At 43.0% G+C, this 23,752-nt stretch overlaps 1 protein-coding gene across 1 annotated transcript in view; it reads right to left on the reverse strand.

Moving 5' to 3' along the window:
* The window catches only part of LOC127619438 (PHD finger protein 14-like), a 144,607-nt gene that overhangs the window by 22,489 nt on the left and 98,366 nt on the right, over positions 1 to 23,752 (reverse strand). The window contains exon 17 of the mRNA XM_052092295.1: positions 1,179 to 1,296. Coding sequence (XP_051948255.1) covers positions 1,179 to 1,296 — 118 coding nt within the window. The remainder of the gene's footprint in view (positions 1 to 1,178; positions 1,297 to 23,752) is intronic.

Consider the following 23,752-nt stretch of genomic DNA (forward strand, 5'->3'; position numbering starts at 1 on the left):
AGACTAATCAATTTTTGCCTGAAAACTTGTTATTCAGTTTTCTATCATCACCGTTTTCCAAGGTACAGTATGTGGTAATGAGCGTTTTCGAAAGTTTCCATTTTCGGTGAAGGAAAACACAGGTTCAGTATCAATAACAAGCATAAACAAAGCAAAATCAATGTGTTTTCAAGTGAAAATGTAATAGTGCGGATGTGGCCTTAACTCACAAGACAGGATATTTGGAAAGATTTCAAGGCGTGGTAAGTGAATTCAACGTTTTAGCAAATTTCCCCCATTTTGCTTAATTCAACCACATTCCCTCTCTTCAAAAATCCACCCTTAAAAAACATGTCAGCATCATAATCTCAGCAAAACCGAACACAGGCAAAGAACATTTCCGATTGGCAAGGTATCTGTTTAAGCATGGTCCTAATGGCTAACGCATGTGCTCTGAAACATTGAGCCATTGTGCTCATGAATGCAATGCAAGTTCAAATTCTGATCTTACAGTCTTATTTCTCCCTTAAATTCCAATTATTTCCTCTCTGTATTATTTTCACAATAGAGTTGTTCTGCCGTGACATCAATTTTAAGCCAAACCTGGAAGACAAATTCACCATGGTTTCCCTCAGCATTTTGCTTTGGGTTTTTATAATGGGGCTTTTCAATGGTTTTTCAATGAGTAAAATAAAGACTGAGGTAAACATTACTTGACGATAAGTGCACACTTTGTTCTAAAACATAAATAACACTTTCCTACCACAAACGTGAATTTTGAAGCCACCATTTAAAAATATATATATAAAATTAAGTATGCAATTCAATACAGCTTCAAAATTCAAGTTTGAGGTTTGAAAATGTGTAATTTATGTTATAGAACAAAATGTCACGTATCGTCAAGTAATGCTTACCATAGACCTTATTTTACTCTTAAGTTGAAAAATCCATGGCAAATTCTCTTCCAGGTTTTTGGCCTACAAACTGAACAGCTCTATACAAAGTGGCAAAAACTAAGAGAGGCCAAATATATTATTTCAAAAAAGTAGAAAATAATACATATGCAATTATAAATATAAACCTACTATTTGTATAATATCAACCATTTTTAGTACTACCCATCTGCCAAAATGGAATACTAGGAAAATGCATTGAGGAATTCTTGTTTAAGTCCTGTCTACATAACAGTTGACTCTCACCTTTGATGAAGAGGTGTCACATTCCTGACAGATCCATCCGTAGCCTGTTTGTTTGGGTGACTTTTTCAGGGGAGGGTCCAGACAGCCAAAGTGGTAACAGAGCAGACACTCATCACACCTATGAGAAAAACAGGCATCGCATTAGCTGCGAGAATACATTAAAATGCAATTGCCGTTCGATCACACACACACACGCGCGCGCAAACACAAACAGCTTATACCCTGCCAAGAGGCCAGTATGGTCCTAACCAGGCAGATATGATAGATGGTTGCATAGCCATTTGCTGTCAGGTAACAGATGCTTAATAGATTCAAAACACATTGGCACACAACCTCTCGCACGGCCTTGTACAGCCAACATAAAACACGCTGCTCGATTGGTCCTGCTGAAATGAGTTTCAGCTCATCCTGTCGATAAATCTCGATTTTTATTCCAGAATCAAAGTGTCAAAAAAGAGACTGAGATTATGTCCTTATAGTTCTGCTACGTAAAACATAAAACACCACCATCTTCCTTTGATTATGTTATTCCATTTCAAAACGGTGTTTAACATATTAAATAGTTAACCCAAAATGTTTAATTAATGTGTTACTTTCTCACGCTAATGTTGTTTGAAACCTAGTATATATGCTGGAACAAAAAATTAGATTTTTGGAATAATCTTTCACAACTCTTTTCTATACAATGGCACTTCATAGTGACCACGTCTGTTAAGCTAGTAAAAAGACCATTAAAGTTGTCCATATGATGTGTGCACTATATTCCAAGCGTTCAGAATTCATAAGATTGCTTTTTGTGTGGAACAGACCGAAGTTTAATCATCATTCACTGATAAATGTCCCTCCAGTGAGCTGTTAACCCGAGAACCGCTGCCAGGGGATGTTCCTTAAGAACCGTATTAGTCTGGTCTGGTTCTTTTTAGCCGGTTCTTGAACAAGTTCAGTGAAACATCTGATCTGGTTCATAAATCAGAGAGAACGATTTGTTTACATCTCACTGATCCTGTCACAGCGAATCTTGAGTCAACAGCTCAATGGAGGGGAAGATTATCAGTGATTAACAACTTAAATTTCAGTCTGTTCCTCACACAAAGCTATAATATGATTTAAGAGGACAAGAAAAGTTATTTGGACCACTTTTATAATACGTTATGTGCTTCTTTAGTCCCTTTGTGTAAAGATTCTTCATAATTTTGTGTTCCATAGAAACAAATGACAGCATAATAGTTTGAAATGACATGAAGGTGAGCAAATAATTACAGATTTGTTTTTTATATTCCTTTACACAGTCTTTTAAGTAGTAAACAAACAAACACACATTTTAAGTATACGACTATTGTGAGAAGTATGAAGTGCATGATGTTGAACTCTTGTTTAAAATTCATGAGCTGCTACTGCTCAAGATCCACATGCCCTTCACCCTGCAGTCCTTCTCCCCCCTTCCTGTCCATAATTAACTAATTATGTTGTAATCAATAGAGTAGATTCTGATTTGGCAATGTAAATCAGATAAAGCCGATAAGAGCCGGTGAGGTCAATGGGCTCCATTCCCATCCCCGTCTCCATTTTGGTATGGAGAGGCACCGCTGTCTTATCAGTGAGTCCGTAGGATGAGGGGAGAGTGGGAGGGAAAAAAAAGGAGACAGGGATATACGCCATCTTTTTTCAGCCAGGTGGACAAGTGGAAACGTCAAGAGGGACTTTTGTGGAGGAAGGGTTGTTCTTGGTGTCACTGAACCCAATGCTGTGTGACGTGGAAGCCCTTTTCAAACTCAGGCCCATCACTGACTTCAAATGCTAATTAAAGGACTGGAAGGGACGCAGCTCAGTGCTAATGAGCATATAGTCTTATGCTCAAATCCACAAACACACCTTCTGTCAACACCAAACTGTTATAATGCAAAATGTTATAATGTCAACATTAATATAGCTTTCTGGCCATTATTTCTGCATATCATTGAGACAAGGCCAAATGTAGTGCTGTTCTCTGCTTTATTAATTGCAATTATTAAAGGAATAGTTCACACAAAAATGACAATTCTGTTATTGTATTTTTTTTTCAGTTGAATTCAAAAGTAGACATTTTAAGGAATCATTATCCAGTTCTTGCCATATATTGACAAAGGCCATAGTGACCAGGGGCTGACCAGCAACAAAATCGATAAAAAACATAAAAAAAGCACCATAAAAGTATAATTAAAATACTGTAGTCCATACAACTCTAGTATACTATATTCCAAGTTTTATAAAGCCATATGATAGGTTTGTATGAGGAACAGACTGAAATTTAGGAAATTATATTCTGATAATTTTGCCCTCACCAGAAACTAATTTCTAACCTGCTTTGGCATCCATAAAAATGGTGCATTACTGTAAACCAATGCCATTTTAGCATCAATGGTGTAGACACACAATTTTTTTATCTAGATACAGCCGTAAGCTTTAGTGGGATGAAAAGTATCCGTGAATAACAAATTACATTTCTATCTGTTTCTCACAGCAAAGCTAATATGCAGTGGTCAGCCGATGTACTGTATATATCGCAGATCATTTAAAAATACAGAATATCGGCTGATTTATCGACCATGGCGATATAAATTAGTCAACCACTACATATGACCTTTGCGTTATATTCAGTCTTTTGTAGAAATAAAATAGCTTTTTGTTAGAAACAGACCAAAATTGAAGTCATTATTCACTGATAGGTTTTTCCATTTGGCCGATTAGTTTCTTAAGCCACGACTGCACCAAGAATCGTCTGCTTGCATGTGAAGGACCCATCTACGACATGTACATGACCAATCAGTTTGTTTTGTTGTTACTTGCCATCGTGTTATACCACAATAATAGACCGGTGTGCAACACAGTCTCATTTAAATGGTCCCGCAAATAAGACGTGAATGAGCTCATGATGTTTAAAGTGCTCAGGTGTTTCACTCTCTCTCTCTCTCTCTCTCTCTCTCTCAGTTTTACATTTTTAAGGTGCTTTATTGGCATGACAAATATTTGTACATTATTATTGCCAAAGCATTTACAGCTGAGCTGCATATACAAATAAGACAGCAAAACTAATAGTGCAAAACAGTGTACATTATATATATATATATATATATATATATATATATATATATATATATATATATATAGTATACTATATCAAATATAGGTAAAATGGAAATTATAAATAAGACAAATGAATATATATATATATATATATATATATATATATATATATATATATATATATATATATATATATATAGGAGGAATAAACAAAAACAACTAATAAGAATAAGAAAGAGCCATAATAAGAGACATAGACTAAAAATAGTTCACTCACTGTTCCACATATTGTGGCACACAGACATATTGTGCTGCTATCACACAGAACGTTTGGTTACGTATGTAACCTCCGCTCCCGAGGGAGGAACGACACGCTGTGTCGGAGAAGCTGACACTAGGGGTCTCTCTTGAGCCGATATTCACCTCTGACCTATTGAAAAGGGCCAATGAGAGTTGGCAGTCAGTATTTGCATACCCGCCCCGCGATACGGGTATTTAAGCGGGGCAAATACGGAAGTTTAGTCAGGATTTTTCTGAGGAGCCGAATGGTCCGGCCACAACAGTGGCTCGGTTCAGCGACATGGCGGAGGAAAGACACAACATGTCGTTCCCTCCCTCGGGGAACGGAGGTTACATACGTAACCAAACGTTCCCCTTCTGTCGCTCTCTCCACGTTGTGTCGGAGAAGCGACACTAGGGGACCCATTCCAATCTTGCCACGTGCTGAACCGTGTACGTGAACTGCCGATACAGAGGCGGGCAGGGATTAATCCAGTGCCACGCATCGCCTGTACCCGGCTGCACGTACCCTTCCCCAATGCCCCATACGGACATCGGGATCCTTCTAGTTACCCTGAGAGGGGAACAAGGCGATGTTTGCCAACATGGGAACGGGCCAGCCTGGCTGGGCCTCTTTTCTCTCTATGTTTCTTGCATAGAGAAATCATGGCCGGGGCCCTTACACGCATATAGGGAAGGGGGTCTTACCCAGACCCTGCGGAGACCACACCTGCCCTTTTTCTTGGGGAGGAAAAGTGGTAGACACGTCACACGGCCGTCTTAGGGCTCGTGTGGAAAGTATGGTGCGGTGGTAGATCCAGCCACGAAAGGGGAGTTGCTACAGCATGGCGACCGGGCAGCTGTAACTGCCTAAGGGAGACACGGGGTCCGCCGTAAGGGGACAGAACCGTGGAAATACACACAGGGGAGTCCGAGCAGGAGGCCTTACCTGTGGAGCACCTATACCAGTACAGGGTAGCCATCAGGGTACCCGCGAGTGGCTTGGGTCGGCGAGTTCCTCCGCTGAACCGCGGACCCGAGGGCTGGGGAGGAATCGACCAGGGTCCCGACTCGAGTGGGGGCTTTGGGAAAAAGGCGCACTACTTAACCTTGACGTCAGGAAAAGGGTGCTGAGGCAAGCGATCCACCCGGCCGGTCGGTTCACGTGTTACCGAAGTTCTCACGGGCTCGGACCTGACAAAACACGAGACGCTAACCGACTCAACGCGGAGGTTGTAAAACCTCGCGAAGGTGTTGGGTGTTGCCCAACCCGAGGCTCTACAGATGTCTGCTAGGGAGGTGCCCTTGGCCAGTGCCCATGAGGACGCTAACACCCCTTGTTGAGTGAGCTCGGACCCGCAAGGGTAGGGGCACGCCTGGGTGTGATAAGCCAGTGTGATGGCGCCGACAACCCAGTGGGCGAGCCTCTGTTTGGAGACGGCATTCCCTTTCTGCCGTCCCCAAGGCAGACAAAGAGCTGCTCAGAGCATCTGGTGCTCTGTGTGCGGTCCAGGTAAATGCGCAGGGCGCACTGGACATAGCAACGAAAGGGCTGGGTCTGCCTCCTCCGGGCAGCGCTTGCAGGTTCACTACCTGATCTCGGAATGGTGTGGTAGGAACCTTGGGCACATAGCCCGGTCACGGTCTTAGGATCACAGACGTATCTGCCGGACCGAACTCCAGGCAAGTGTCGCTGACAGAGAACGCTTGCAGGTCCCCGACCCTCTTGATAGAGGCAAGCGCGATCAGCAGGGCCATCTTAAGAGAGAGGGCCCTGAGTCCAATTGATTCAAGCGGCTCGAAGGGGGGTCTCTGGAGTCCTGCCAAGACTACCGAGAGATCCCAGGAGGGAACTAGGCCTGGCCCGGAGGGATTCAACCTCCAGGCGCCTCTCAGGAACCTGAGGATCAGGTCGTGCTTACCCAAAGACTTGCCATCTACAGGATTGTGGTGGGCGGCAATGGCGGCAACATACACCTTGAGGGTGGACGGGGACAGCCTCCTGTCCAGCCTCTCCTGTAGGAACAGGAGCACTGACCTAATCGCACATCTCTGCGGGTCTTCAGTTCGGGAAGAACACCAATCTGCGAACAAGCGCCACTTTAGGGCGTAAAGGTGCCTGGTAGAGGGGCTCTGGCTTGGTTAATTGTATTCACAACGGTCGCCGGTAAGCCGGCTAGCTCTTCCGCATCCCATCCAGGGACCAGACGTGGAGGTTCCAGAGGTCTGGGCGCGGGTGCCAGAGCGTGCCCCGTCCCTGAGAGAGGAGGTCCTTTCTCAGGGGAATTCGCCAGGGAGGAGCTGTCGCGAGAAGTCTGAGTTCCGAGAACCAAGTCCGAGTGGGCCAGTAGGGGGCCACTAACGTGACTCGCTCCTCATCCTCCCTGACCTTGCACAGCACCGGTGCAAGAAGGCTCACTGGGGGAAATGTGTACTTGCGCAGCCCCGAGGGCCAGCTGTGTGCCAGCTGCCTGTCCCAAGGGGAGCCTCTGTTAGGGCGCACCAGAGCGGGCAGTGGGAGGTTTCCTGGGAGGCAAACAGGTCTACCTGGGCCTTGCCAAACCGTTCCCAAATCAGCTGGACCGCCTGGGGGTGAAGCCTCCACTCCCCGCCGGGCAGGCGTTGTCGTGATAGCGCGTCCGCTACGATGTTGAGCTTGCCGGGGATGTGAGTGGCACGCAGCGACCTGAGTCGCTGCTGGCTCCATAGGAGGAGACGGCGGGCGAGTTGTGACATGTGGCGGGACCGTACGCCTCCTTGCCGATTTATGTACGCCACCACCGTGGTGCTGTCCAATCTCACGAGGACGTGTTTGTCCTGAACTAACGGGAGGAACTTCCTGAGTGCGAGAAGGACGGTCAGCAACTCCAGGCAGTTGATGTGCCAACGCAGCGGGGCCCCTTTCCAACGGCCCGCTGCTGCGTGCCCGCTGCACACGGCACCCCACCCGGACCGGAGGCGTCGGTTGTGACCAGGACCGCGTCGAGACACCTGCTGCAGGGGCACTCCTGCCCGTAAAAAGCAGAGGTCTGTCCAGGGTCGGAGTGTTTTGAGGCAGGCGGGGTGATCCTTACCCGATGCGTGCCGTGGTGCCATGCTTGTCTCGGGACTCGAGTCTGGAGCCAGTGCTGGAGTGGTCTCATATGCATCAACCCCAGCGGCGCGACCGCCGCGGAGGACGCCATATGCCACAAGAGCCTCTGGAAAAGTTTTAGAGGGACCACTGTGCCTGGCTTGAAGGAAGCGAGGCAATCCAGCACTGACTGAGCACGCTCGCTCGTGAGACGTGCTGTCATTGAGACTGAGTCTAACTCCAACCCGAGAAAAGGGATGCTCTGAACCAGAGTGAGCTTGCTCTTTTCCCAGTTGACCTGAAGCCCCAAGCGGCTGAGGTGCCGGAGCACCTGGTCTCTGTGTGTGCATAGTAACCCTCGAGAGTGTGCTAGGATAAGCCAGTCGTCGAGGTAGTTGAGAATGCGGATGCCGGCTACTCGTAGCGGAGCAAGAGCCACCTCTGCGACATTCGTGAAGACGCGAGGGGACAGAGACAGGCCGAAGGGGAGGACTTTGTACTGAAACACCTGGCCGTCGAACACGAACCGTAAGAAGGGTCGGTGTCGTGGCAGAATTGAGACGTGGAAGTACGCGTCCTTCAGGTCTACCGCTGCGAACCAATCTAGATGCTGAACGCCAGCCAGAATATTTCTCTGCGTGAGCATTTTGAACGGGAGTTTTAACAAGGCCCGATTGAAAACTCGCGAGGTCCAGGATTGGTCGTAAGCCACGCCTTTCTTGGGTACAATGAAGTAAGGGCTGTAGAAACCCTTCCTCATTTCGGTTGGAGGGACGGGCTCTACCGCCCTTGGCTAAGAGGTCGCAATTTTCGTGCGCAGGGAACTGGCATGCTCGCCGTGTACTGCGGAAGCGGACGCCCTGAAGGGGCGGAGCCGGGCAAACTGAATTGCGTAACCGAGTCGAATGGTCCGGTGCAGCGAGCATGATGCGTTGGGAAGCGAAAACCACGCTTCCCAGCTCTGCGCTAGGGGCACCAAAGGGACGAGTATTTTGGACCTCGCAGCGGGCGGAACAGGTAATGCAGCGTCGGGCGGCTTCGTTACGGCCTGAGGCTGGGGTGCTGAGAATAGACTCAAAGCACTTACCTTGCTCCGCGCACCTGGCAGGGGGCGGGTTCGTGACTGAGGAGGAGGTCTGCTGGCGTCCTCTGGACTCGTCTGAACCGGCCGGCCGGGGGGCAGTCATAGGCAGGCGGAAGGCGGGATCGCCGCGTCCGCTGTACCGGGACTGTCGTAATCTGAAAGCAGATTGCCGTGAGAACGGCATTTGCGGGCCAGGTGACCCAGAGGCAAAGGAAATAGCTCTTTTATTGAGAATGTGTTTACCACAGCCCCCGTCAGGGGGTGTGGCAAATGAAAAAACAAAGGATTTTCCTCCCGGCCCTCCATCGGGGGACGGAGCAGTCTTACCACCTCCTGAGCCAACGTCTTGGGCTCTGGGTCGGCTGTCTCAAGAACGCTTGGGAGCCTTCCGGGTCCTAGAGGGGGTTTGTGAGACAGGGGGCGTGCGCCGCCTGCGGGGTGCTCGACGCTGGGGCTGAGAGCTGGGCCTGGGTTGAGGTGGAGCAGGAGCTGGTTTCTTCGCAGGGGGACGCCCTCGGCGGGCAGACGGGGCAGGGCCTGTAGCGGCAGGTCTGCAGCGGGGCATGATATGGGAGATGGCCTCCGTCTGCTTCTTCACCGCAGAGAACTGTTGGGCGAAGTCCTCGACGGTGTCGCCGAAAAGGCCAATCTGGGAGACAGGTGCGTCCAGGAAGCGGTTCTTGTCGGCCTCACGCATCTCGACCAGATTGAGCCAAAGATGGCGTTCCTGGACCACTAGGGTGGCCATCGTCTGTCCGAGTGCCTGCGCTGTGGCCTTCGTCGCTCTCAGGGCGAGGTCGGTCGCTGAGCGCAGTTCCTGCAGCACATCAGGATCAGGTCCACCCCCATGCATGCTTCTGAGAGCTTTGGCCTGGTGGACTTGCAGGAGGGCCATCGCATGCAGGGTGGAGGCAGCGCTTAAATACCCGTATGCGGGGGCGGGCTATGCAAATACTGACTGCCAACTCTCATTGGCCCTTTTCAATAGGTCAGAGGTGAATATCGGCGCTCAAGAGAGACCCCTAGTGTCGCTTCTCCGACACAACCTGGAGAGAGCGACAGAAGGGGAACGGTGTATTGTGCTTTTTTGGTTCTGAGAGTATGTTTGTATTGTTTTAGTATTTCACAGTAAAGAAGGCAAATATCTGTGTTGTTATCTGATTACATACATTTCTGAGTTTTATTTGAGAAATTCCTTGGCAATCTTGATCAAACCAATTTTGTCCTATGTAAGTATATGATTTAGTCCATTTTTCATTTTTTATTTTGACTGTTTAGAAAATTTTTTCAAGTATAGGTTTTATCCAGAAAGTTATCTTGGAGTGCTCTCTCTTCTCAACAGTTTCCTGTAACTGTTAACTGTCTTGTCTAATAATAACAAGGCAAATATCATATCTCCTGCAAATATGAAGATGTCTCATTTAAACAGATTTAATTCACAAACCTCATAAAATTTGCACATGCATATTCCTCTTAATAATGTTTTATAATAGTCTTAAACAAAACTGCGTCCCTGCTGCGTATAATGGATCAGCACAAGAGCGAGACAGCAACTTCTAAGTAAAAGTGCTTTGTGTGCTATAAGTACACATCATATTCACTGTATGTACTGAAAGTGAATACGTTTGATTGTCTTTTTGTGAGAAAATGCAATTGTGTTTGAGCACATAACACCTGTGGTTGCCAGACTACATTGTAAACTGCAGTTACTTCCTTCTTCCTAATGTATAACAATTTCTTTGTGCAAATAATTACTAAAATGGGAATACTAAAGAGAAACCAGGAGAAACTGCCATCTACTATCTAAAACACACAAAATCTTATTATTATTTGTATTATTATTTTTACAAAGTTAAAGTTTTGTGTGAAAGTTTGAGAAAATGTAATGCTAAATAAAAGTTATTTTGACAATTTATGTACATGTCATTTATTATATTAAATTGTGTGAAATATCTGCATTATATATGCCTATCGGCCAACATACTCTTTGGATATAAGGACCACTAGTCACATGGACAAAATTTATGGTATTTCTTTGCTTGTTTTAGAAGCTTGAAACACCCTGGTCAATATGATCTGTTGTTATATGTAAAGAGCTGTGTAATTAATCTTCAAAACAGCATATACACTCACTGAGCACTTTATTAGGAACATGATGGTTCTTATAAAGTGCCCGAAGTGGTTGTAGCCCATCTGCCTCAAGGTTCAATGTGTTGTGCATTCTGAGATTCTTTTCTGCTCACTACAATTGTACAAAGTGATTATCTGAGTTACTGTAGACTTTCTGTCAGCTCCACCCAGTCTGGCCATTCTCCATTGACATTTCTGATCAACAAGGCATTTCAATTCGCAGAAATGCCGCTCACTGGATGTTTATTTTTACTGGCAAGATTCTGAATAAACTGTAGAGACTGTTGTGTGGAGATCAACAGTTACAGAAATACTCAAACCAGCCCTGTCTGGCACCAACAACAATGCTGAATAATGGCAATAATTAACTGAAACTCCTGACACATATCTGTATGATTTTTTGAATTGCACTGCATCCACACAATTGGCTGATTAGGTAATTGCATGAATAAAAAGCAGTACAGGTGTTCCTAATAAAGTGCTCAGTGAGTGTAGGTTGGAACAACATGTTGAGTAAATAATGACTTTTCTTATTAAGGTGAACTATTCCTTTAAGGAAAACATGACACAAAAACCTTTAGCACAGATTGACGTTTGACAGATTTATATGTTATCAAGAACATGTTTGAAGATGAAAGCTAACAACAACGCCCCCTCCTCATTTTGAACACAGCAATATAAGGCAAGGCTGCACATGCCTCAGTCTGTTTCAGACTAAGCAACCAGATAAACATCTGAAGTCCTAATGGAGCTCTTCAAGGTGCCTTTCCGAAAGGGAATGAGCCGACTCTCACCGGTGGTTACCATACCAACCTATTATTTCCCCTGAGCTTGACAGGGCAGTCAAAGACAAACACAACTAAGAATTCCCACAAGACCCACCATTATTTCTTGTACTCTTTTGAAATAGTTCAATATCATTTATAGACATTCTAACATTCAGAACGCAAATAAGAATAAGAAAGAGCCATAATAAGAGACACAGACTAAAAATAGTTCACTCACTGTTCCTCATATTGTGGCACACAGACATATTGTGCTGCTATCACACAGAACGCAAATCCCCAGTCCCAAAACTGACTATTAATGTACACTAAACTGCAGGACAGTTAATTCAGAAACTGTCATGGTGCTGACGTCACTATGCAGGCAAGGCTTTAGAATATATTCATGTATTGTATTACGACAAGGCTCTCTGGAAAACTTGATTCTGATTGGATTCATTGCAGCATTCTGTGGTCAATATATTGTATAAAGACCATCTGACTGTACATTATCCCTTACATTATTTGGGGAATTTCTTTTTTCTAAATAAATAAATATTAGCCATTTTTAATTAATTTTATCTTCGTAAAGGCCTTTCAAAAGGCCAGAGAGAGGATGGAAAATGGTCATACATTGTGACAGAGTTTTGGTGCAAATAAACTCTGCTAACATTATAAGATTACTTTAGGGAAAATAAAAAATAAAAATGCTACCCCTTTAAAGTGAGCACTAAAATGTCAATATGATTAAATTGAATCACAGCGATTATATATAATAATGTCACTCCAACATGCTGTTTCTTTTTCTGTTGCATGAAAATATAAAATGTGTTAATTTCCCTTCCCAACAAACCTCATCTCTTTATCCTACATGACACTGTGGTGGCAGTCATTTCACAAGCTCATTTAAACAGTGCATAATGCTTGTGCCTCAGCACGCACTGTTTCTTCAAGGTTCTAATCCATATTGTGACAGAGCAATGAGAAAATGGCTTGCCCTCGGCAACAGACTGTCAACTCTAAGTTGCCTCCATAACTTGATCCTCCTCTGTAGAGAGAGGTGGTAAAGAAAAAAAAATGCTCCGTAAAAAATACCCTTCAGTTATATTCTACATAAAAGAGCTGTTCAAAAAGACAGTCAGCTAACATGAACAGGTCTTGCATAAAATTGTATGAAAACATGACATTTGTGGTTTTAGAACTACTTTAGAATTGTCTAATATAGTCAGTATGGTCATTGTAAGTCTGCATAATTTAACATTTTAGTCACAATTTATTTGACAGTGAATTGAAGTTCCCCGTCTGTCGCTCTCTTCGACGTTGTGTCGGAGAAGCGACACTAGGGGTCTCTCTTGAGCACCGAATATACCTCTGCTCTATGAAAAAAGGCCAATGAGAAGTTGGCAGCCAGTATTTGCATACCCCGCCCCCGGACATTTGGGTATAAAGGCGAGGAAATACTAGAGTTCATTCAGAAAATTTCTTCGGAGCCGATGGTTGTGCATGCTGTTCGTGTGAAGACACACCTGTTCCTGTATTCCTCTGACGCTCTGCATGCTGTTGGACTGAGGGCGCATTATAGTGCCGATTTCTCTTTGCACGGCAGTGCATATTGCCCCTGGGCGCATCGACAGCAGGGTAAACCCAAACTCGAAAGAGTTATTTAAAAGAGTGATTTCCTCTAAAAGAGTGATTTTCTCTAAAAGAGCAAAAATACACAGTGGCGTTGGACGTCCTTTTCAGGACACGTCTTTATAAAGATGCCCTTCCGCCCCTGTGTAGTTCCTGGATGCGGTAGAATGCTCTCCACTTCAGACGGCAACAGGCGTTGTCTCGTGTGTCTGGGTAGCGATCACACCGAGGCTGCGTTTGTGGATGGTTCATGCTCTCACTGCGAGAGCATGACCATGACAACGCTGCGGTCGCGGCTCGCTTTCAACCGAAAGCAAGCCACTCCAGCCGCGCCCCGCATTGCTCCTTCTTCCCACGGGATTGAGGATGATGCGAGTGGCGCTGGAAGTGATCTGGGGATGGCAACGGGTGTGGCTCCGTCGGGCACCCCCCCTCGGACCACCCGTCCCCCGGCACGCTCGTTGACTCCCGTCCGTGCTCGAGGCAACAGCGGCTCGCCTCACAGCCAGCTCGCTTATCCTCTAGAGCCTGAAGCTGATGAGCTCGCCGCTGCATCGGAGAGCGCGGCGTCTGAAGCGGATGACTCCCTTGGGCTGCCACCTTCGGGCCAGCACGCCCAAGCAGAGGCTGACGCTCAGATGTCCGACATGCTTTCCCGGGTTGCCGCCAGCGTGGGATTGGACTGGAACCCCCGTCCTCCCCACAGCCATTGCGGTTGGATGACTGATTCCTGGGGTCCGGGCGCCACTCACGGCCGCACCCCCCGGTCCCATTTTTCCCGGAGGTGCATGATGAGCTGGCATCGCTGTGGAGGGCACCGTTCACCACACGACAACACAAAGCCACGCGCTTATCCGCTCTCGCTACCCTCGATGGCGGAGCGGCCCACGGGTACACGCCGATTCCCCCGGTGGATAGGGCTGTTGCGCTCCACTTATGCCCCGGAAACCCTACCACCTGGCGGGGTCGCCCTGTACTCCCTTCCAAGGCCTGTAGGACAACATCCTCACTGACAGCGAAGGCCTACAGCGCCACCGGAAATGCCGCTTCCGCCCTGCACGCCATGGCCCTCCTGCAAGTCCACCAGGCCAAGGCGCTTAAAGAATTGCATGTGGGTAGCCCCTTCGTTGCTGTGTCCGGTACGTGCTTTGCGTACCTATCTGGACCGCACATAGAGCTTTAGACGTTCTGAGCAGCTCTTTGTATGCTCTGGGGGACAGCGGAAAGGAATCGCTGTCTCCAAACAGAGGCTTTCCCACTGGGTAGCAGATGCCATTTCATTGGCCTATCACACCCAGACCGTGCCCCCCCCTTGCGGGTCCGAGCTCACTCAACAAGGAGTGTTGCGTCCTCATGGGTACTGCCCGGGGGTACCTCCCTAGCAGACACCCAACACCTTTACGAGATATTACAGTCTCAGGGTTGAGTCAGTTTCATCCCGTGTTTTCTCATTTCCTTCTCCTCAGAAAAATCCTGAATGAACTCTAGTATTTCCTCGCCTTTATACCCGGGGGCGGGGTATGCAAATACTGGCTGCCAACTTCTCATTGGCCTTCTCTTTTTTCATAGAGCAGAGGTATATTCGGTGCTCAAGAGAGACCCCTAGTGTCGCTTCTCCGACACAACGTCTCGTTCCCTTCATCAGGGAACGGAGGTTACATCCCTAACCTAGACGTTACTATGTATTTACTTAAAGGGATACTTCACTCAAAAATGAAAATTCATAATTTATTTACCATCATGATTTTTTCAAACTTTTTTGTTGTAGTTGTTGTTGTTCATGGAACACAAAAGGAAATTATTAGCAGTTAGTCACTATTCACTGTATGGAAAAATTATGCAATGCAAGTCAATGGTGAATGTTAAGAGACTGAGTCACCATTCACTTTCATTGCACTGTTTTTTCATACTATGAAAGTGAATGGTGACTGAGACCAACAGCTTAACATTTCCTTTTGTATTGCATGGAAAAAAGTAATGCGGTTTTGAAACAACATGCGGTTTTGAAACAACATGGGGTGAATAAATGACGACAGAATCGTCATTTTTGGGAAAACTATCCCTTAAGGTCAAATACTAAAGAATTAATGTAATTACAGGGTAATTATTTTGCAGAGTCATTAATTAAACATTGTTATTGTTTTATATTAGCTGAAGTCTATAGTCTAGTAGTACTATGTTAGGTCATTGTAGTAACATGTAATATGTGCAGTGGTGGACGAAGTACACATACCATGTACTTGAGTTAAAGTAAAGATACTCAAGGTAAAATATTACTCAAGTAAAAGTAGAAGTGGTGCCTTTAAACATTCACTTGAGTAAAAGTACAAAAGTATTTGCCTTCAAATGTACTTAAGTATCCAAGTACTATGATTTTTTATGGCCATAATGTCCTATTATAATTTGTCACAAGACTCTTGCTTAACTCAGACTACATGAAGACTAATGTCACTCTTGGCACACCAATCTATTAATAAAATGACATTAATTAGTTAGGTGTGTGTAATATATATATATATATATATATATATATATATATATATATATATATATATATATATATATATATATATATTTGAATTGAATACATTTTTTGTGTGTTTAATTTTGGAGGGAAGGGACTGTTCCCATAAGGTATAATACATTTACAGTATTTACTGTATATATTTTTCTCGAGTGTATATGGTCATAATTATTAACATCCTAATGTTATGATACATTCACATAAACCTGCACAACGGCATTAAATATATATACACACACACACTCACACATATATATATACACACACACACGCGTGTGCACACACATACATACATATATATATATATATATATATATATATATATATATATTCTATGTTATGGGAGCAGCCAATATCCCTCCAAAATTAAACACAAAAACGTATTAATGCAGTGTTTCTGCTACTCCCCAGAAAAAAATGCTATTATATGCAAGTCATTTTAGTGTCAACATAATAAGCAATGTACATTATGCGTCAATATTTACCGATAATTGCTGCAATAATAGCTGCTGCTCTCTGCCCCGCTTAAAATCATTGGCAACGCAATTTGTTTGGAACTATTGAGAGCTACACGAATCACGTGACACGCGGCGGCGAGATCACTGTCGCAACCGTCTATGTTACGCAACTCTCATATTTAACGGCTCTGGGGTGCGTTTCCGTACAACGACGTAACTTGCTGCTCCACTACCGTAGTATGATGCACTGTTGAAGAAATCAACTTGCTAGTCACGACTGTTTCCTGAAACCGTATTGTCGCAAATTGGTTGTTCAACCACGTTGGTTAATGATGTCACACATGTGGTGGAGTAAAAACTACTTTTAATGAATCTGTTTGCGATCGAATTAATGCTAGATGTTTTGCTATAAATTACGGACATGTCATCTGAGGACTATCTCATATTTTTCTCAGTTATTTGCTTTATTTCCAGATTCAATCATAGGCTCGTTCTTATGCACTAGAGCACGTTCACACATGCGCACTCTTCAAAAACGGTGCTTTAAATCTATTGACAAACTAAAAGACATAAAGGACATTTGTATGTCTTCTAAATAAAAGATACTCATTGTACTGAATGTCATCTTGCTTATTTGGCTCAAGATAATAATTTATTAAGCCCACATGTTATAATAACAAGAAACTCTGCTTCTAACCTCAGGTCGAGAGCTGTCGTTCCAACCACACAACTCTGCAATGCTGTTTGCGAATGTTCGTTGGAACGATGGTTTCGGGAAACACCGACTGAGCTATGATGATAACGACGGAACTTGCGACCATAGTTGGCTAACGATGCTTTTGGGAAACGCACCCCTGGTTCGTGCTTAGTAGATGCTGCCAAGGCAAGTTCAAAACAAAGCGTGTGCGCTGTAGGCTACTGTGATTGGTGGCTCGTTTGACCAGTTACGTTTTTATCCACTCATAAATAAAAAGGAACGACTGAATTTGAAAATGTAGTAGAGTAAAAAGATATTTGACTTTGAAATGTAGTGGAGTTAAAGTAAAAGTCTCCCCAAATTTAAATACTTCAGTAAAGTACAGATATGCAAAAAAGCTACTTAAGTACAGTAACGAATTACATTTACTTCGTTACTGTCCACCACTGAATATGTGTAACATGAAAACAATAAAAATTCAAGACAATAAACAAAACAACACTAGTAATGATTGTTGTCTTACAAGTTCCATTTGTTGCAATACAATCAAGTTGACAAAACATGCAACTGAAAATAAAATCAAAGATCAAGATGCCGACTGTAATTACAGATCTAACCTCAAGTGCAGTTCTTTTGTTTAAGCAGATGTGCAGACGTTAAGATTATAAACACACACTTGAAAAAACACAAACACACACACAAATATAGTGTATATACACCGGGGCTGAGCAGGCATATCTGTGCAGGAAAGGGGAATTTAAATCACCCCCTGGCTTCCTTGTGAAAAGAAGACAAATGACCAGGAGTGTGTGCGCTGCGCTAATGAGCACACAGCTATTGTTGCACACAGTTGCCTATTGATTTCATCTGAATCTCCAACTCGGGCAAATAAAGAAAGAGTTAGAGACTCCTTCGCTTACTGCGGGGGAAAGTTTAGGACCTGCGGTAGCCACGGGAGGTATGCATTTTATTAGTGGAGCGCACCCCGATACGCCATTTACTTCTTTAATTACTTTGCCTTAATGAACCTTTTGTAACATTTGTTGTGTATCACGGTTAAACATCTTTAAATTAAAACACTGATCAGTGATGCAGACCCAAGCAGACAGACGGTGAGATAATTATGCTAGACTGGAATTCAAACTGACAATCCCCAATCATCACAGGCAGTTCAACAGGAAGTAGCCTTTCATAATGATTTTTAAAAACTTTCCCTCTTTTATGTGCACCAAAGAAATTTATTAAAATAATTTTGCTTTCCTACTGACTGCTGAGAACAAATCTATTTCTACCCTTTGTGTAAGCACTATTCCTTTTTCAAGACATTTTGGGGCTTCAAACGTGTATTGTCAACTGAAAATACATAATGTATTACTGGTTCTCTGTTCAATGCAATGGTGAATTGTTGCAATAATAAACTGGTGTTCTGACATCTTGTTCCAGGGGAAAACCATTTGATTTATAACTATAGTGGATATGCTCTCATACCAGAAAGACATAATTCTTTTCCTACATCAATAGGCCTATGGTCGAACCCTACACTGTATTTCTAAAAGCAAGACCCTTATGTGCAAAAGTGTCCATTCAGAACTAAGGGGGCCATCCTAGATTTTTGAACCAAGTAGATTCTATTGCAACTTAAAAAAAAGAAAAAAAGATGCATTTTTAATAACAATTATTGTAGGTAAAAACAAAAAAAATAAAAAGCGTTAGTTTAAAATGCTGACAGAAATTGCATTCCCACATGACTACATTTGTTCAGTTCATTCAAGTCATGACCTACTGCAAATCATTTACTTTTAAAGGAATATTTCAGGTTCAATACAAGTTATGCTCAATCAACAGCATTTGTGGCATAATATTGATTGCCACAAAAAAATTACTTTGACTTGTCCCTCCTTTTCTTAAAAAAAAAACAAAAAGCAAAAACCAGTGAGCAAAAATACAATGAGGCACTAACAATGAAAGCGAGTGAAGACACTTTTTGGTTTAAATGCAGAAATGTAAAGTTTATAATTTTATAAAAGTACTTACATTAATTCTTCTGTTAAAACTCATGTATTATTTGAGCTGTGAAGTTGTTTACATCATAATTTTACAGTCATTTTATGGTTTGTTGACATTACATCTTCATGGCAACAAAGTGGTAAAATTGGCTATAACTTTACACAGAAAAGTTTAGTAAGCCATTTTATCACACTTAAATCATGCTAACAAACATACTGTTTATGTCTTGTGGCTATACCTTAGAAACAGTGTGTATTTTAACGTTTACAAATTGGCCCCATTCACTTCCATTGTAAGTGCCTCACTGGAACCCAGATTGTTGCTTTTATTTTAAGAAACGGCAAGTCAAAATACATTTTTGTGAAAATCAATATCATGCCACAAATGCTGTCAGTTGAGCTTAACTTGTATTGCACCCAGAATATTCCTTTAAGTTAGAAAATTAGTAGATTAGTAAAATAGTACTTTTATACTTACGGCTCAAGTGTGTAATTTCTGTGACACTAGTGTCACCAAATGGAACTGAAAAAGCAAACTTTGTTTTAAAACTGATTTCTAAATACACCCTCCATCTGCCATCAGTAGAACAGATAGTCCCACCCCAAACTCACACCACTGGTTGAGTCAGTGTTGTTGTGACGGCTGGACGGGTCACTCAAAACCAACAGAGGAAATTTTATAGCGCCACAGATACACAGTGTTTGCAGTTTTCATGAACATTAACCTATGACTGGCTTATTTATAGTTGCATATTAAGCTGGGATAGGAGAAAGTATTCAACCAACAACAGCATTACACACTTCAGCTTTAAGAATGTTTGCGAATCCGGCCACAAGTTGGGAATTGAACCTAGCTTCCTAAATTCACTAAATAAAAAAATATAAAAAATACCATAACACTAACATGTATTACACATAGTGATCGCCTAGGGCACCAGCCCTAAAACAAATGCAGTAGGTGCATGAAGCCCCTACTTATGTGCTATACTAAGAAAGCTACCAACATCCAGCATATTGTGTAAGAAGTGTCTGACGATTTGCAGTGTCATGCCTGTTCCTCCACTGTTCCTGTAACACGCAGGCGCTGACTTCTGTCTGACTTCTGTACCCTGTCCTTATGGACCCCGTCACAAAGTCCTTGATGTTATCAAAGCAATTTAGGTCCGATTTAGTCATTGGGAAAATTGAGCTGCTCGTTTCTCTCCTCCCCTCCAACTCTCTCCTCCGATCTCGGACGGAATCCAATCAATCATAAGAAAGTCTATTGATTGATGTAATCTTATTGGGATGTGAGGTGAGGGGAAAAACACGATTGATTGCTTTTGTCAGTGACACATGTTGCTCTCAGCTAGTGATGCGTACAGCCTTTCATCTACTGTTTAATCTCTAAGAGCAGTTCTTAGAGACCCCCTGGCTCGCTCAGACTCCCTCCTCCCATCATCTCTCTCGTTACTTGGCGCAGAGTGAAAGCCCTGTGGCTCTGTTGCTTGATCTCTTCTTATCCTTCCACTTAGAACTCTATTTCAGCCTGACACTCCTTTTAAAGACTGAGCTGGGCGGCTGGTTTTTAGGACAGGGGCCTTAGTCTACACAACCAGTGATTAAAGAAATACCTCATGACAACTCGGTTTAATCACAGGATGATTTTATAAAATTGTACAATCATATATCTCCCTAGATATATGTAAGTAAAATAGACTCCCGGCTGATGCCCACAGTTTTACAGATAATTATTACTGCAATCATCTTGCATTTTAAAGAGACATGGGTAATCACCAATATCGGTTTCCTGGAACACATAGGCCTGAATGGAAATTTCTAGAAGTGATAGCAAAACTGAAAAACCATGAAGGAGAATAATGTCAGATCTATTTAAACATTGTCCTTTTTAAGATGATAAACTGATCATTGTCATAAACAGCATTACATTTACAATGAAAACAATGGCACTAAGATTAACATTACCCAAGATAAAAATTTTTTTTAAATGTTAGTTAATGGTACAAAATGAACTAATGTTTATACATAGAGCATTATTTTATATACTCAAACCAGCCCATCTGGCACCAACAATCATGCCATGGTCCAAATCACTGAGATAATTTTTTTTTTTCCCTATTCTGATGGTTGATGTGAACATTAACTGAAGTTCCTGACTTTTATTTGCATGATTTTATGCACTGCACTGCTGCCACACTATTGGCTGATTAGATAATCGCATGGATGATTGTTGGTGCCAGATGGGCTGGTTTGAGTATTTCTGTAACTGCTGATCTCCCGGGATTTTCACACACAACGGCCTCTAGAATTTACTCAGAATGGTGCCAAAAAAAAAAAAAAATCCAGTAAGGGGCAGTTCTACAGATGGAAATGCCTTGTTGATGAGAGAGGTCAACAAAGAATGGCTAGCCTGGTTCAAAATGACAAACTCTTCGGTAACTCAGATAACCACTCAAGACAACCATTTTTCTACAATTGTGGTGAGATGAATAGCATCTGAGATGTAAGTTGGCGCTGTTTTGGCAGCACGAGGGGACCTACACAATATTAGGCAGGTGGTTTTGATGTTGTGGCTGAACGGTGTATGTGTCCTAATAAACTTTTCTCTGTATTCTAGCTAATTTACAAAAAAAATGCAGAATTTAAAAGGTACATTACCGTTTTTCACATTTTAGAATAATAGCAGTCATCACATCTATGGAATAATATAAATATAAATATAAATATGGGAATTATGTTGGGACAAAAAAAATCAAAAATAAATAAAAACTGTTATATTTTAGCATCTTCAAAGTGGCCACTCTTTGCCTAGATTATGCAGAAATGTACTCTTGACATTTTACCAACTTCTTCATACCCTGGGATGCTTTTTAAACAGTATTGAAGGAGTTCCCATCTATATGCTCGGTACTTAGTGGCAGCTTTTCTTACTCGGTCAATTTCAAAAATGTTTTCTTTTTTAAATACAATTTTGGTTTTGTAATTAAATACATTTAAATATTGGCACAATTATATTTTTGTCTATAAAACAAATTTCAAACATTTAAGCATACGCCTTCAGATCAAAAGGTTTTTAAGATAATGAGAAACATTTCAGACAAGTGACCCCAAACTTTTGAACGGTAGTGTATGTGTCTGAAGACTGAACAGAGACACATAGACTGGCATTCATTGTACACCATTCTGGAAAGTAAAAAAAGTTAGAAGAGCCATCAAGAGAGCCCACCTTAAAGTCTCCATGACATTCTGGTATTTAGATGTAGCTCGTGTTCTTCCTTTAATGTGTATGTGATTTTTTTGAATTTTTCGCTTATTTTAAACCTAATGAGGATCTAGCAAAATGTCTTAAAATGTAATTTCAGGACATCTAGTGTTTTAAGAAAACAAAGCACATAACAAAACAAAACAAAATCAAAAGAATAACAGCTATACTTCAGATAAGCTATAGCTAAAAACGGCCATTTAATATCAAAATAAAGATAGGATTATTTTGTAAATGTTTGAAGACTAATTGATGTTTTTTTTTGTTAAGGGATTAATCTGCCTAGCTATTTTGACTGGCCCTTTAGTGGATTAACTTCCTCTGAGTGAGAGCAATTTCCAAACTGACCTTTAAAACACTTCGGTGGTGGAAACAAAAATCTGATAGCAACGTTTAATAGCCAGCTAATGAATTTTCGGCTGTGCAACAAAATACCAACTTGTAAACCTCCAGACATTTGAACAAATACTTCAACCTAGAGCAATGGCTTCTCTTTTCAAACTGAAACAAAGTGTAACGAACTGGCCATGGAGACCATGTAGGTGTTAGGATCCATGTGCAGGGAGTTTATGAAAAGAGAAACAAGCAAACAATCCAAAACAGCAGGCAGAGAGACGTAGCCGTAAAGCAGGCAGATAGATCCAATAAACCAAATAGACAGTCCAATCAGGCAAACAAAACAAATGGTTATCCAAAAAGCAGAAAATCCAGAAAAACAGACAATGGTCATAACATGAATCAAGAAACAATGGCAATGGAAAAACACTTGGTAAAGCAGGGTAAACTGGCAATACTTCACAATAAACAATGGAACTGCATGGCTATATATACATGTGGTAAACAGGAAATGAGCAGTGATGAAATGGGTGAAGATCAGTATTCGGGAGAGGGCTCCCTCTGGTGGTTGGTAGGATGGGTAACAACCTCAGATGTTACAGAACCCCCCCCCCCTTCTCGTACAACTCTTGGTGTTATTCTGCTGTGACGTCCCCTTGGTCGTGAAGCAGGATGATTAGGATGGCTTGGTGGAACTCTTGAATCAGGGACGAGTCCAGTATGTCCTTGGCGGCTACCCACGATCTCTCGTCTGGTCCGTAGCCTTCCCAGTCAACCAAGTATTGCATCTGGCACCCTCGTCGCCTTGAGTCCATGGTCTCTCTGACCCTCTATGCTGGTGCTCCATCAACCTCCAATAGAGGCGGAGGCTCGGGATTTGTGATTCCAGGGCCAGACGACAGGTGGACCGGTTTCAGCAAGGACACATGGAATGAAGGAGAGATACGGTAGTTAGCAGGAAGCTGTTATCAGGAAGTAGCTGGGTTTATTTGACAGATAATTTTTAATGGACTCACATACCTTGGACTGAGCTTCCAGCAGGGTAGCCGCAGCTTGAGATCCCTTGTGGATAACCAGACCCTCAGTCCAGGCTAATAATTGGGGTGAGGGCGCCTCCGCCGGTCAGCATGAAAACGTTGTGCTTGGATTGTTCGCTGTAGCCATACATGTGCGCTGTCCCACAACCTCTCATTCCACCTAAACCAATTGTCCCCCGCTGGCAATGTAGATGGTTCTCCTGAACAAGCAAACGGCGGGGGTTGGTAG

This window comes from Xyrauchen texanus, chromosome 26, assembly GCF_025860055.1.
Source record: "Xyrauchen texanus isolate HMW12.3.18 chromosome 26, RBS_HiC_50CHRs, whole genome shotgun sequence".
Lineage (NCBI taxonomy): Eukaryota > Metazoa > Chordata > Actinopteri > Cypriniformes > Catostomidae > Xyrauchen > Xyrauchen texanus.